Source organism: Triticum aestivum, chromosome 7A (assembly GCF_018294505.1).
Source record: "Triticum aestivum cultivar Chinese Spring chromosome 7A, IWGSC CS RefSeq v2.1, whole genome shotgun sequence".
NCBI lineage: Eukaryota > Viridiplantae > Streptophyta > Magnoliopsida > Poales > Poaceae > Triticum > Triticum aestivum.
Window position 1 is genome coordinate 106,891,373 of NC_057812.1, and position 15,411 is coordinate 106,906,783.

Below are 15,411 nucleotides of genomic sequence, written 5' to 3' on the forward strand. Positions count from 1 at the left end.
TCGTGGAGGCACATATATGATACCACGAGAGGTACGGTCATGCCTTTTGTAAATGAAAAAAAATGATGCTCTCAGTTTGTTTTTTTCGTGAAAAAATGTTCGTCAAAACTTATCGATGTAGGGGCTAGTTTTGAAGATCTTAATGCCAAGAATCCAATAATGAAACCGGTTCGAGAGGTTTGAGAGATAAAACGTTTTGAATAAAGAAACTAGAAAAAAAAACTCTCAATTTGCGATAGGTGATGCACATCCAGTGTGACACTTGTCGCGGGAGCGGCATTTGCAAAAAGTACTTGATTTCGCCAATGCAGTGATACGGAAGAAAAATGAGGCAAACTGGGCCTTAGCACTTTATTACCTCGTGGGCTCCTTGCACACCCTTCCGAACCGGAAGCCCGGAACGCCCAATGCACGCGCCGTCCCCACGCGGCGCTCCCCCGGACGCGCACTCCGTCGAGCACCTGCCCCACGGGCACGGCGGCCCCCTCCTCCACCGCCTCCTCCCGGCGTGCGCCACCGTCCCCTCCCTCCGCGCCCTCCATGCGCGCCTCCTCGCGCACGGCCTCCTCCACCCCCTCCGCGCCCGCACCAAGCTGCTCAGCTGCTACGCGGCGCTGGGCGACCTCGCCTCCGCGCGCAGGGTGCTCGATGAAACCCCCCGCCCTGACCCCTACACCTACAGGGTCGCGGTCGGGTGGCACGCCGCCGCGGGGCGGCACGTGGAGGCCGTGGCGCTCCACCGGGGCATGCGGCGGCGGTGCCCCGCGGCGCAGGGCGACGTCGTCCTGCTCTCCCTCGCGCTCAAGGCCTCCGTCAGGTCGGCCGACTTCCGCTACGGCAGGCGGCTGCACTGCGACGCCGTCAAGGCCGGCGGCGCGGACGGGTTCGTGATGAACTGCCTGGTCGACATGTACGCCAAAGCCGGCGACCTGGAGAACGCACGCAAGGTGTTCGACAGGATCCTTGGCCGTAACGTGGTGTCGTGGACGTCCATGCTCAGCGGCTGCCTGCAGAACGGTCTCGCCGAACAAGGACTGGCGCTGTTCAACGAGATGAGGGAAGAGCGCGTGCTGCCGAGCGAGCACACGATGGCGAGCGTGCTCACGGCTTGCACCATGCTCGGCAGTTTACACCAAGGGAGATGGGTTCATGGGTCAGCGGTCAAACTTGGCATGGTATTTAACCCTTTCGTTACCGCAGCGATGCTGGATATGTATGTCAAGTGCGGACAGCTAGAGGATGCTCGGCGGTTGTTTGATGAGCTCGGTTTTGTTGACCTTGTTCTCTGGACGACGATGATCGTGGGCTACACACAGAATGGGAGTCCTCTTGATGCATTACTTCTGTTCGCTGACAAGAAATTTGTGCGCATTGTTCCTAATTCGGTAACCATAGCAACTGTTCTTTCAGCTTCCGCTCAGTTGCGCAACTTGTCTCTGGGAAGGTTGATTCATGGGATGTCAGTTAAGTTAGGTGTGGTTCAGAAGGATGTGGTGATGAACGCGCTCGTTGATATGTATGCAAAGTGTAAAGCAGTGTCAGAGGCCAATGGGATATTTGAAAGAATTTCGAACAAGGATGTTGTCACATGGAATTCATTGATCGCTGGCTATGTTGAGAATGACATGGGCAATGAAGCTCTAATGCTATTTAGTCAGATGAGGGTGCAGGGTTCTTCTCCTGATGCCATCTCCGTAGTGAACGCCTTGTCAGCCTGTGTTTGTTTGGGTGATCTACTTATCGGTAAATGTTTCCATACTTATGCTGTCAAACACGCATTTCTGTCCAACATTTACGTCAACACTGCTCTGCTGAACCTGTACAACAAGTGTGCTGATCTCCCATCTGCTCAGAGGGTGTTCAGAGAGATGAATGATCGCAATTCTGTCACTTGGGGTGCTATGATTGGAGGTTATGGTATGCAGGGCGATTCTGCTGGCTCGATCGACCTTTTTAATGAAATGTTGAAGGACAATATCCAACCAAATGATGTGGTGTTCACAAGTATCCTTTCCACCTGCAGCCACACTGGGATGGTTTCTGTAGGAAAGAAGTGTTTTGAGAGCATGGCACAGTATTTCAACATCACTCCTTCAATGAAGCATTATGCATGTATGGTTGATGTGCTGTCCCGTGCCGGAAATCTGGAGGAGGCATTGGAGTTCATACAGAAGATGCCAATGCAAGCAGACATTAGTGTCTGGGGAGCTTTTCTCCATGGATGCAAGCTCCATTCCAGGTTAGAGTTTGGAGAAGAAGCTATCAATAGGATGATGGTTCTTCATCCTGGCACGCCAGATTTTTATGTGCTCATGTCCAACTTGTATACCTCCTACGGGAGGTGGGATAAGTCTCTTGCTATCAGGAGATCGATGCAGGAAAGAGGACTAGTCAAGCTACCCGGCTGCAGCTCTGTGGGACATGAAAATGGATGAATTGAATGTTTTCTAATTGTCTAACAAAGGCCACAGAGTTGTATTTGTTGCACCTGATCCGTTCATATCGAGTTATTGATTATTCAGGAGAATTTCTCTTCGTATCTCCTGTGTACAGTCAGATCTTATGGCAGGGGAATAGGTCCAGATGAAGTATGGAGTGTTGTGTACACTGTGGTGTTGTTTGGGATATAGCTCAAATTTTGGAACAAACCCTGAGACGATGCAGAAAACTGAGAAGGCCAATTTTTAAAATGATGCCTGACATGATGAGATATCTGGCAAGTGTTTGCACAACATACTCTTTACATCACAAGGTTGTTCATGTTGAAGCTGCATGGTGATATGAGATATTCAGATTTTCAGACTGCGCCGCATGGTAAAACACACTGTTGATGTAAAATGCTGCTGGCCTGGCATCACAACTTCACAAGGCTATAGCAATATCAACACTAACAATGTTTTTTAGGCTAGGCTCATCTGAGCTCATGATTCATGAAGAACCTTGTTTGCCTCCAGCGCATGCTAAAATGCCCTGTTATGTACTGAATGGCATCTGGATCCTGACTGCAAGCAGCCAAGGACTGAGGTGCTAGGTAGGAACAAATGGACTAAATTCTCACGCAGTTCTTAAGTTGATCATCTTGTCTCAAAAGCTTGACATAGTTCATGTTTGTGATGCATTTTATTTCTTAATCACTCAAGTTACTTGACAGCCCTTCATATTGCTTTCAAAACATGGTTTAAGCCTACTAATACAACTCATTGGCTGAAGAAGGTTCTGCCCTGACCAAGACGACACAGCTCATTCAGCATCTTAGGCAAAAGAGCCGCTGTCGATAACTTTTGTTGGAGAATCTATTGTGAAGTAATGATTTGTTACCAGGAAAGCAAGTGCTAACAAAGCTTGTGTGTTCTGGCTTTTAGCAATGTTTTTTTTTGAGGAAGCTTTTAGCAATGTTCTGGCTTTTAGGAATGTTGGTTAACACTTTTAACCATACTTGTAGCAAAGCACGAATTATTATGTAGCTCGCATGTTGTGCCAATTGGCAATCAAATATTACAATTTACAATCCATTACAAGGGTTCTATTTTCAGCATGATGTTTTTGTCAACGACTTTAACTTTCTGCTGAAGCAGTGTTCTTCCCCATGAGCTGGTAAAATTATTGTATACTGGCGAGAGAGTCTGTGCCTTGGGTTAAAACCTTGGGTCTTGCTTGGAACTGAAATGAAATATGTTGGTTATGAGTCAGTTCTGACTTTCTCCCAGCCACACAAAACTGGCGCCCGAGGTTACAAATTATTTTAGCTCAGCAAATGCTCTCCAGATAGGATTACCTCGAAAGAATCAACCAATCATCTGTTAAGAGATCAGAGCAAATTCCAGTGAATCACCAGTAATCACCACAGGAGCAAATTCCATCTCTGAAATGGTGAAACCTCGACGCGTCCCTAACCACAATCAGCCTCTGCGTCACCTTGGAAATAATCTTGGTGGCGTTATGGCAGTCCAGGCACACCCTAAGGTTCTTGATGATCCTGATCTCGGTCCCAGGTTCCGTATTGAGCAATCCAAAGGCAATGGCCAGCTTCTCGCTGTGCACTTTCACCATATGCTCCTTCTCTTCCTCCTCGACGTCGTACAATGCCGCCTCCGTGTCGGGTCGGTACCCAGCCTCAATCATCTTTGTAGTTAGCTTCTCCAAGTACGAATTGATGGCGTCTGACTGTGGGTGAGCACGATCACCAGCCATGAAGACATGCGGTTTGTCACCTAGCTCGATTAGAGTACACCCTGGTGTTTTCACCAGCTTCTTGCTCTTGGCCTCCTGCCTCACCCCAGCTGCTTCAGAGTACTGCTTCTTTGACGTGTACAGATTGGAGAGCAGCACATAGTAGCCAGTGTTCTCGGGTTCTAGTTCAAACAACTTCTGGGAGGCCAATTTTGCAAGTTCAGCATCCTTATGAACCATGCAAGCAGCAAGTAAAGCCCCCCATACGCCAGGTCCAATGGCGTTCTTGGGGAACTCTGAGATGAGCTCATAAGCCTCCTTGAGCCGGCCAGCTCGGCCGAGTAGATCCACCATGCAAGTGCAGTGCTCGATACCTGGAGTGAACCCGTAATCGCTAGTCATTGACCGGAAGGCTGTCCGCCCTTCCTCAACCAATCCTCCATGGCTGCACGCATAGAGTACTGACAGGAAGGTGGAGCTTGTTGGAAGAAGGTTTGCATCCAGCATGTCCTTGTAGAGCTTCAAAGCTTCAGCACCTTGACCATGGAGGCCATATCCAGAGATCATCACATTCCAGGAGACCACATTCTTATTGTCCATTCTGTCGAAGATGCGGCGAGCTTCAGCAATGCTTCCGCACTTCACATACATGTCAATGAGCGCTGTCATGACATAAACATTGAGCTCGAGGTTCTCCTTGGAGATGATCTTGTGTACCCACTTTCCCAATGACAAAGCTCCAAGCTGTGCACAGGCCGACAGAGCGCTCGAGATGGTGAGCGGATTTGGTGGCACATTGAGCGCCTGCATTTTCTGGAAGAGTGCAACGGCCTTCTCCGTCAAACCATTCTGGGCATACCCCGATATCATGGCATTCCATGATTCCATGGTCTTTTCAGGCATTGCATCAAAGGCTTTCCTTGCAGAGTCCATGTCGTTTAACCTACAGTACAGAGTGGTAAGTGATGTCGATACAGGAGCATTGGCATCAAATCCAGCCTTGACAACATACGCATGTAAGCACCGAGTAAGCTGTTCATGCCCGAACGGACTGTGCACCGGGATCAGCGCCACCAACGTGCTCGAGGTTGGCCTCAAGCCCAAGGTCACCAGATCCTTAAACAGCTCCACCGACGATCCAACCATGCCATTAACCGAGTAGCCTGAGATCAAGGCATTGTATGCAACCAAATCCGGCGCCACCATCCTGTCAAAGAGATGCCGTGCACACTCCATGTCTCCGCACTTGGCATACAGTGATATGAGCGCCGTCACAACATGCTCGTCTTGTGCCAATCCGCATTTCTCCCCAAAGGCACGAACGCACCTTCCCATCGTCACATCCGCAACCTCCGCTGCTGCCGGCAGGACGGATGACAGCGTCGTCGAGTCAGGCTGCGCCGATCCTGCCCTGACCATCCGCACGAACATCTCCATGGCCTCCGAGCCGGACAGCGCGGCGAGCAGCGTGTTCCAGAGGACCGTGTCCGGAGACGGCACAGCGTCGAACACCCTGCGTGCGTCATCGCCTCTCGACAGCGTGGAGTAGAGCTTGGTGAAGGCCGACGCCACGAACGTGTCCCCCGCGTACCCCGCGGCGACGGCGAGCCCGTGCAGCGCGCGCGCGGAGGCGGAACCAGAAGCGATGCCGCCGCGGGAGCTGGAAGAGTTGAGCGAGGTGGCGGCGAAGGCGAAGGAGAAGGAGTCGGGGCAGGGGAAGAGGAGGTCGGGGCGGAGGGACGGGAGGGAGCGGAGTAGGGCGTTGCGAATGAAGCGGTCGGGGTTGGGGACGGCGCGGAAGAGGCGGAGGAGCTGGCGGGGAGGTGCGCGGAGGGCGGCGTAGCGGACGAGGAGTGAGGTGGCCGGGGCGGGGTCGAGGGTGTAGTGGCCGGAGGCGAGGCAGACGGCGAGGACCTGATCGAGGTGGCGGAGCGTGGAGGAGAGGGCGATGAGGCGTGCGTACGAACGGCGGAGGGCGCCGACGTCGGCGAGGAGTGCGGCGGCGGGGGGCGGCAGGCCGGGAGAAGGCATCGGTGCCGTCGGGCGGTGCGGGTGGCCGGGGCTTGTTATGTGGTTTTTGATGTTAGAAATGTAGCCGTTCGATCGCTGATAGACGGTCGACATGCAAACGTTTCAATTTGCTAACGAAATGGCATATTTGTCTTAGAATGGGCATGATAATTATGTTAATGATCGAATGATACCACCACGTCTATGCAAACACGGTGTCGAAAAGAGTGCCAATACATAAAAGACATAATCAAAACATGACTAATAAGGAAAGAATACACTGCGAGCATAAGTCATCATGCTTAGCATGGACCGCGGTGTTTGAACAAATCATATCATACCTTAGGCCGGGCTTGGATTGAGTGTAATTTAATATAGGTGTATCAACTTTACGAGTGTATATTACTGTATTAGAGTGATTTTCGACCGGGAAGGATACACACATGCAGCTGCGTGTATTTTTACAGGTGTATCTGAATGAAACACAGTAATCCAAGTGGGGTCTTAGGGTTTTGTTATCTATCACCACCCTGCCATACCATGACAAACAACATATGGTCGGCACAAAAATAACCATTCTCAATGAAAAGAACCACAAGGTTATACTTTCAATCAATTAGAAAATGATCTTCACACTTATCTTCTTGACAAATTATTGTGGTGCTTGTTATGTTCCTTTTTATGTAATGGATTGTTAAATTTTCAAGACAACTCATGAGAGCTGCATGATTTTTTCACGTCTCATGTTTTGAGTTGTTTTCTTGTGTCGTAGTGCATGGCCACTGCTAGATTAAGCCTTTCTTAAAAATAAACATCTTGGCTCCGATAAACCCTCCATGCGGCACCCCTCCCCAGCCATATGTGCGGTAGATTTGGGGCTGCTCGAATGTGCTTCCACATCGGACTAACCAGTGAGACCCATGGGAAAACCCATCAGTCAGCCTGGGAGGTCACTGGTTTGGTGTTTGTATTCATGGTTCCTCGTCGGTGCGGCTCCCGAGGGGCCAAACCCCGGCTATTGAAGACGAGCGATTTCCCTCCCTTTTCCCTCCCTTTCCCCTTCCCGTCCGCGCCACAAAGGGTGTTCCTATCTTCTCAGACCTCACCATATGCCCTCCGCCATGGTCCGCGAGAAGGCCACGTATTACAAGATGCTGATGTCGGGGCATTGGGCGGAGCTCACGACGAGGTGCCCACCATCGAGGCATGGTGCGTAGACTGCATTGCAATCAACCAATCCCCAAGCTCTCTAGGAGGATATGGAGGTTGACCCCACCGTCAGGTTTGAGGTGGCAAACGCCACGACCGGCGGGGGTGATGTCATTTGCCTCCTCTCGATGGAGGAGGCGGAGGGGTAGTTGCGCTTCACCCAAGCCGAGGAGGCAGAGCACATTGCGGTGGAGGCGCGGTTCGAGGTCGAACATATAGGTGCTTCCGCCTTCGTTGAGCTCACCAATGACAGCATCCTCGTCGCAATGAACCGCACCATTATGGAGTTCCTCGAGTCTGAGCGGGCGGTGGCGACGAACATCCGCCAAATCCTCCTTCGTGACGTTGAGCAGGAGGAGCTCTTCGCAGACGACATCGGCGACGAGGAGATACCCTTGATTCGAGCCACCGCCAATGATCATGAGAACAACTGCTTCCGTAAAGGGGTCACCAAACTCTCCTCCGACGAGGACTGGGAGTAGGGTACCACGTAGTTTGCAATTTTCTTTCAAATGCAGCTCTTTCTTATATGATGAACTTATGAAATTGACATTGCATGACTTTGTATCGAATTGAGATTTTGGATACAAGGATTATGACTCCCCGAACAGACAAATTGGTGGCGGGAGGGGGGGGGGCATAACCTTAATCATCATTACTTAATTTGAATAGATTTGCTAAATCATATCTGGATGCGCCAAAATTATTGTACATTTAAGTTCTATGTCATCAATCTTATCTAGAGATTCATGTTTTTTTTCTCCTTTACTTTTTATATTTAATTGAATAACTTGAATGTGCAATAGCTAGGGCACCTTTAGAGATGTGCCCTTCCAAATACAAGGTTCTTTACCAAGCCTAGCGTCTGGTTAGCCTACCATGGTTGAAGATGCTCTAAGCTATTGGGATCTGACAAACCATTGGCTTTTCTTTCATTCTCCCAAGGCGACTTGGGAAAGCCTTTCTCCCCTCAATCTCCGTCGGCGAGCCCGTGGATTCACCTCCCCTCCGCCTACCGCTCCGGCTGCCGGTGGCGGGGAGGAGAATCCTGATATCTCGACTTCCACTAGTATATAGATATAGATAGGTAGGGTTTTAGTCTTCGCAGAGGCGGCGTTTGGACGGTTGGTGGCACTCTTTTTTCGAGTCAGTCTTCTGGGCTTCGATCTTTCTCAAGTTTGTCTATTGGATGGATTGGACGGAGCTCCGACGTAGATTCCAGCCAACTCCTTGGGGCGGGGAGGTTAGGGTTTCTCGCCGTGCGTACGCAGCGGCGATATTTGGTGTTAAGTTCTTTAGATCGATTCAAGAATTCAATGGCGACGACTGCGCCTCCAGGGCGCTGGTCCTTAGGGGTACGTGCACGAAGACTTCCCGACTGCGGCAAGGTCAGCCCGGCTTTAGTATGGAAGCGATGACAGTGGCGCGCCGGAGGCTCGTTCTGGTGGCGGCAATGGTCGTTCGGTGGACCTCGACGTAATTTTTATTATATTTGAGGTGCTTTGTACTTCCGGTAAATCTTTATAATAAATCTGACCATTTAAAAAAAAAGAAGCTCTAAGCTCTACCTAGAGTTGAGCGATGAAACCTTTACGTTCACGATACTGACAATAGTCTTTTTCCTCTTTCTAGAACATCATTCACAACAGTCGATTCACCAGAAATAGACCTTTTTCCAATTTATTACAAACCTCGTAAATGAATTGACCCCAGCAAAAACCTATCGCGCTAATTCATTCCCGCGCGCTAAAGACATGGCAGATGGAACAGGGAGACTCACGCGACAAGGACCGGAGATAATGCTTGGAAACGACTGCTCCAGCGGCATCCCCGTCGCCGGCGGTGTGCATCGTCCAGTGCCTCAATAAATGGATTCTGGGAGTTGCATGTCCGCGACGAAGTGGATAAAGGTTGGTTTCTTGCAATTTGGCTGGTCCAGCTTGTGCCGTGCGCCAGCTGAAAAAGACCAACACCCGCCCGGCGCACAGCGCTTCACGTGTCCGCTGCCCCACCAGTGCCACCAGCCAGGCTCCCCCTAAAAAAAAAGTGCCACCAGCCACAACTTAGGCTCTTTTCCGCACGCCCCCTTGGTGTTTTGAAAATTTGCGGCATTGCATAAAAAGAACATTCACGTAAAATTTATACACATTTTCAGGTGAATTGGATGTTATATTAGTTTTTGAAAAATCACGTGATGAATAAAAAGAACATTCACATACACCATTTTCAGGTGAGTGGGGCTGTTGCATATGCCTAAACATAACATTTTCAGATAATCTAAGAAAATATGTACACAAATAGCTTTGCTAGATGAGAATTTGACAACCGCGACGGCGGCGCTTCTCTGGTGCTTCAATTTCTACCCCTTTGGCACCGCAACTCTTCTCAACAATGGTGATGGCAGCTGAAGTAACAACAAGGTATGTGATATACACAAAAGGATGCTTACTGCAAATTTGCATTCATGTTTTCAAATACATCCAAATTTTGTCCCTGCATTTTATGGATTGGGATGATCAAGGCCGAGGCATTACATAATTATTAACAACATGCATGTGATTATACCATCGTCTAAAGACGGTGGTTGGTAATGTCCCGAACAAACCATAGGCCAAATTGTTCATTCCAGATGTCTTAATGGTGGGGTGCAGCAAAAATATTCTTCTTAAATGGGGCAACGAAAGCTCAACCATGCCAGAATTGATGAAGACGATGGTTATTATTTTTTTACTATTGATCTTTTTATAATTGATCGCTTGTAATATTTTTCTAAATCGAGGAAGTAGGATACCTCCATCAATTTTCTGAAGAAAGGGCAATGAAGAAAGTTATGGCCAAATATAGATCAACGCAGGGGTCTATCTGCAAAAGCGCTCCGTCCTTAACCAGAATCGGCGCGAACCAATCCGGCGCCGCTACCGCGCTAAACCCCCACCACGCGCCCGCCCACCACCGCCCCCACTCTGTTCCCACGCGCCCGCCCGCCGACGCGCGGCAGCCACACCCCGCCTGCATCATGGCCTCGTCCACCGCGGCCGCGGCGCTCACCTGCCTCCACCCCGCCGCGCAGGTCTCGCGGCTCCCTCCGGCGGCCACCGCCTTCGCGCGCCTCCCGGCGACCCACTCGAAGTCGGGGGCCTGGGGCAGGGCGGCGGTCTCCGTCGCGGCGCCGCGGCGGCGCAGGCGGGCGCCCGGCGTCGTCTACGCCGCCGCCACCACGGAGAAGAGCATCTACGACTTCACCGTGAAGGTAGGTGACCAGCTCTCTGGCCCCGTAATTTTCGCGATAGTGGCGTGGCATCGTACTTGGGTTGCGCGTGAGGCGCGAGCTTGCGCCGTGGGTGAGATTGTACGTGCGGGTTCGGTGGAATGGATCGATGTGATTTGTGTGAATTCGGATGCATATAGGTGAGATTGTACACAGCGACAAGCGACAGGACAGCTGTGTTAGATGTTTGATGCAGTGTCGTTAGGTAGGTGGGATGTGCTGTATCCATCGGTAATACTTATACTTCCTCCGTTTCTAAATATAAGTCTTTCTAAAGATTTCAATATGAACTACATACGAATGCATATAGACGTAGTTTAGAGTTTAGATTCACTCATTTTGCTCCGTATGTAATCCATATTGAAATCTCTAGAAAGACTTATATTTAGGAACGGAAGAAGTATTTTATTTGAAATGGCGTTGTTGGGCATGCTTGAAATTGGCTGCGTCAGGCCAATGCATTTGGAGATTTATATATTACTCCCTCCATTCCATAGTACTTGTCATGGTTTTACTTCAGTTATGGAGTGTGAGCTAGTAACATATTTCAAAAAAAAAATTACCTTAAATAAATGTATCTCTGAAATGTTTTATTCGGATTTAGGAAATATATGCATTCCTACTCGTTGTAGATCTATTACCATCCATGTGTCGGTACATTGGATAAATATATAGATATATTGGCGTAGTTGGTTTGCAGACTTAAACTGCACATGGAGGACATATTCAAGCAGATTCACTGACCAAGTAAAATGATAAGAGATTACGGGAAATTATGAGGGTTAAAATTTGGTTTAAGGGTAAATTTGAACTTTCATGAAATTGGCTGTGGCCCATTTTGACCTGTGTTGTAGTGTGTTCGTCCTTTTTTCCTAAGCAACATGTAGTTTGGGAATTTAGATTTTTTTAATATTATGATACTTCTATTTCCCTAGTGATTTTCCCTTGACTGTAATATAGCATCATTTTATATGTTTAATTATTGATACATGATTTATGAACGAATGAGCATACTTTTGTGAGGAGATTAAGTGTGTCCATTTTCAACTTTCGTGCCTGAAGAAACATTTCTCTGTTATTCAGGATATTGATGGAAAAAATGTTTCTCTTAGCAAGTTCAAGGGAAAAGCACTGTTGATTGTTAATGTTGCTTCTCAATGGTAATTTTCTTGATATACGTTTTTTCCTAAGCCCAACATTAAGTTATTCTTTGTTGTGCATGAACCCTCACTTTTTTCTGCAAAACCCAGCGGGCTTACAACAGCAAATTACACTGAGCTATCTCACCTTTACGAGAAGTACAAGACTCAAGGTAATATGTATTTCTGGTTAGACCTTCTTTTCACTGGATTAGACATTGCTTATGGCATGAGAGACCTCTTCTCATTTATGATTTTTAGTTGGTGTCTTGCTCTAGATAATCACCCTAGTGCCATGCAAAATTTTAAATCCTTACCCGTGGAAGCAGTCTATGTTAATTATCTATCAACAAGCAGGTACTTTTCAGGGTTGGTGGTACTATCCCAGGCCGGTCCAGTTTTAAACTATCTGGTTTCAATAAAAATTTCTGTTTCAATCCACATGACTAACAAAGAATGATTAGATACTGTGCCATGCTTACCAATAAAAGAAAGATTCTTATGGTGACTTCGGCCTCAACAACATTTGTTCAAGATGACGGATGTTTTTTTCTATTTTCTTGAGGACACAATGACACATTCTCTATTTGTTTGAGTAAAAGTAAAAACTGCCTTTTCTGATTGGATTAATTTACTATTCTAAGAGCATAAGAAACTGACCAACAGCTACTGGAGTGGCATGAGCATGAATTTGAAGGTCATAGTAGGATGTATCATTTTCTTTCATCTTTTTAAAATTGCAGGGTTTGAGATTCTGGCATTTCCATGCAATCAATTTGGTTTTCAAGAACCTGGATCAAATACACAGATAAAGCAATTTGCTTGTACAAGGTTTAAAGCTGAATTTCCTATTTTTGATAAGGTATGGGAACTCCAGCTTAAGAAGCAATGCATTGTATTCAGTATTTCCAGCTACTTGCCACAATTAATTGGATATGCATACAATGGCAGGTTGATGTCAATGGACCATTTACAGCCCCTATTTATAAGTTTCTCAAGTCGAGTGCTGGAGGATTTTTGGGTGATATAGTGAAGTGGAACTTTGAGAAGTTCCTAGTGGACAAAAATGGCAAAGTTGTGGAGAGATATCCACCAACAACTTCACCATTCCAAATTGAGGTGTGTTAAGTTTCTCTGTGGCTCTATAGTGTATATCCCTCTTATCATTAATTCCTATTTTAATCTAATTTTAGTGAATTTGGATCTCTAGTTCTAAGATTCCCCAGCATATGTTGGCATGTGGCGCTAAACGGACAATGAACATATGTTCATTTGTCCATATGTAAAAAACAGTACCTTATGGGCTGCGGTCTTGTGGGTGTGGGCATCCAGCTAAAACTAGCCTTGACCAACAGAGTACTAACTCCAATGTGTCTAGAGCGGTGTTGGTGTTCTTGGTGAACCTTAGATCTACACGAGTGGTTCAGATGGCACATTCTCCAAGTTGTTACAATAGGTCATAGCGTACAGCCTTGGCAGTGTTGGAATTTACATAAGCTTAAATGATGGAATTATGCTAAGTCTCTGATGACAGTTGCTCACAATGGTTGATGGGGCACCCACAGGCCACAGCCAGAAGCAAGCAGCATGGGTTCGGAAAGCGTGTCAATTTTTTTCTGCCTTCCGTAGGATTATGTAATTCAGAAGTTTAGACGAAATTGAAGATTCGAGTCCTGAACTAATGCGGTAATGCCCACTTAGTCAAAAGGACTTGTGGTGACTTAATTGCAGTGGTGGATGGGGTTATATAATCTGCAGTTGATTTCGTGTCACCAACTCATCACTACAGACTGGAAAGCCATAGTCCATCAGTCAGAAGTCAATTTGTCATAATATCTAATTCATTCGCTATTTTGCTTTTGGCCCATTTTGCCACTGGATTGCTTCGTTCATAAGATGGTTTTGCTTACTACACTCATTACTTTTCAAATTGCTTGATTTAGGAATGCCAAACTTCTGTATCTCATTGAGGGGCACATTCCTTAATCCTCTCGTAGTTCACAACATTGCAGAGAACACCTTACAAATCCCCTGCATGTTATCCTCCTTAGCATCTTTTAATATTTGCCACTCCTCAGTCATTGTTGGCATGTATTATTTTCTTGCAGAAGGACATCCAGAAACTCACTGCGGCATAAGTGCTTTTGAGTCCGGCTTCAGTTAAGCACTCCTGTATATATTGCCTTTTTTTTTCTTCCGGAAACTAGAGTTTTACTTGTGATTATGACTCTTGTGCGATATAATGTTTTCCATTCCTGTAAAGTAATTCACTGATATGTATAGACATTTCCGAACTTCGGTACTCATTGTTGGGTTGGGGGATTGGGTAAGCACGAGCAACAATACTGGCGTTTACTTTCTGACGGCCTCTTGGCAATGACGTGGAAAGAGCGAAATGGTACATGACGCAGTTGTCTACGCATGCATATTTTTTGTTTCAGCGTTCCAGAAAAATCTACACATGTCTTGTGAGAAGAGAACAAATGGCCATTGCATCTGTTTTCTTTGGTCGAAGACTCAGTTTGTTGTTGTTGAACTGTGCTATATTGTGCTTATTTTTAGTCTGTCATAGAAAAATTAGGCCCTTTTTGAGAAAACTGAATATGAGGTCCTTTTTTTTTACAAAACAGAGCACATCCACACGCGTGGAAACTACACAAGCCAATTTTTTAAATTTGCTGACTAAGCATGCCATTTGTTGTCACCTTTTTCTTTGTCAGAATTTTTTTTGATCTATTCATCATCAATTACGACAGCACAACGAATACCAATAATAATAATAATAATTACATCACCAATAATAATAATTATTACATCTAGATCCATAGATCGCACTATCCTCATTTGGCTCATTTCGTGCGTGTTGAGCAAGTTTAGGGAGATATTGTAGTATTTGTGCGAAGATGTACCAAAGTGAGCATCGGGGACAAATTGATGTATGAGTGATGCCTTTAACTTAACCAAAATGCAGCAAAGCCGAAGGCCGCGCTGAGTAGCAAGAGCACATTCAATGGAGGGTCCCTTGAAAGCTATGGTGTATCATCAAGGAGATTAAGGAGATATCATTAGCTTTCTCTTCTTATAATTTCATTCATGAGCTTAGAAATTTCAATTACAAAGCTCACAGCCTCACAAAGTTTGGTTTATCTGTGAAAGGGGAATAGATGCAACACATAAATTATTCGGAAAAAAAATGCAACACATAGATCGTATTGATCTCAGTGGTATTTGTATAGAGTTACAGGCACATGCACATCTTGCAAAAGAATGACGATCACCTAGCCATTTGTGGGATCGTGGATGACGTACACGTGTTGACGAGGATGCAGCTAACATTATTTTTCTCTAAATGCTACTCTCCTGTTCCTAAATATTTGTCTTTTTAGAGATTTTAAATGGACTATCACATATAGATGTATATAGAATGTAGATTCACTTATTTTGTTTCATATGTAGTCACTTGTTGAAATCTCTAGAAAGACAAATATTTATGAACGGAGGGAGTAATTAGTACGGCTGCATTATTTGGGCTCCATGAGCTCATAGTCTTTCGCACTATTAGATTGAATCTTGGAGCGATTCGGAGCAGCCACATGAGCGCCTGTTCCGCCGAGA

At 46.7% G+C, this 15,411-nt stretch overlaps 3 protein-coding genes across 3 annotated transcripts; 2 read left to right on the top strand and 1 right to left on the bottom strand.

The window, feature by feature from the left end:
- Positions 1 to 389: 389 nt before the first annotated feature.
- On the top strand, positions 390 to 3,345 carry LOC123150402 (pentatricopeptide repeat-containing protein At2g03380, mitochondrial). Its single transcript, XM_044570256.1, has one exon. The coding sequence runs from the start codon at positions 408 to 410 to the stop codon at positions 2,433 to 2,435; it is 2,028 nt and encodes a 675-aa protein (XP_044426191.1). The 5' UTR covers positions 390 to 407; the 3' UTR covers positions 2,436 to 3,345.
- A 94-nt stretch (positions 3,346 to 3,439) lies between these two features.
- LOC123150401 (pentatricopeptide repeat-containing protein At4g30700) lies at positions 3,440 to 6,227 on the bottom strand. The gene is made up of 2 exons (XM_044570255.1): positions 3,776 to 6,227; positions 3,440 to 3,660 (listed from the first exon to the last, which is right to left on the bottom strand). Exon 1 carries the CDS (start codon positions 6,199 to 6,201, stop codon positions 3,829 to 3,831), a length of 2,373 nt encoding a protein of 790 aa, XP_044426190.1. The 5' UTR covers positions 6,202 to 6,227; the 3' UTR covers positions 3,440 to 3,660; positions 3,776 to 3,828.
- A 4,072-nt stretch (positions 6,228 to 10,299) lies between these two features.
- On the top strand, positions 10,300 to 14,102 carry LOC123151337 (phospholipid hydroperoxide glutathione peroxidase 1, chloroplastic). The gene is made up of 6 exons (XM_044571064.1): positions 10,300 to 10,639; positions 11,741 to 11,817; positions 11,908 to 11,969; positions 12,540 to 12,658; positions 12,748 to 12,915; positions 13,905 to 14,102. Exons 1-6 carry the CDS (start codon positions 10,406 to 10,408, stop codon positions 13,932 to 13,934), a joined length of 690 nt encoding a protein of 229 aa, XP_044426999.1. The 5' UTR covers positions 10,300 to 10,405; the 3' UTR covers positions 13,935 to 14,102.
- The last annotated feature ends 1,309 nt before the right edge of the window (positions 14,103 to 15,411 follow it).

Excerpts from the sequence above, each read along its gene's own strand:
- LOC123150402 (XM_044570256.1), top strand. The coding sequence starts at position 408 with ATGCACGCGCCGTCCCCACGCGGCGCTCCCCCGGACGCGCACTCCGTC.
- LOC123150401 (XM_044570255.1), bottom strand. The coding sequence starts at position 6,201 with ATGCCTTCTCCCGGCCTGCCGCCCCCCGCCGCCGCACTCCTCGCCGAC.
- LOC123151337 (XM_044571064.1), top strand. The coding sequence starts at position 10,406 with ATGGCCTCGTCCACCGCGGCCGCGGCGCTCACCTGCCTCCACCCCGCC. Across the intron at positions 10,640-11,740 it reads TCTACGACTTCACCGTGAAG|GATATTGATGGAAAAAATGT; the intron begins GTAGGTGACCAG and ends TCTGTTATTCAG. Across the intron at positions 12,916-13,904 it reads CTTCACCATTCCAAATTGAG|AAGGACATCCAGAAACTCAC; the intron begins GTGTGTTAAGTT and ends ATTTTCTTGCAG.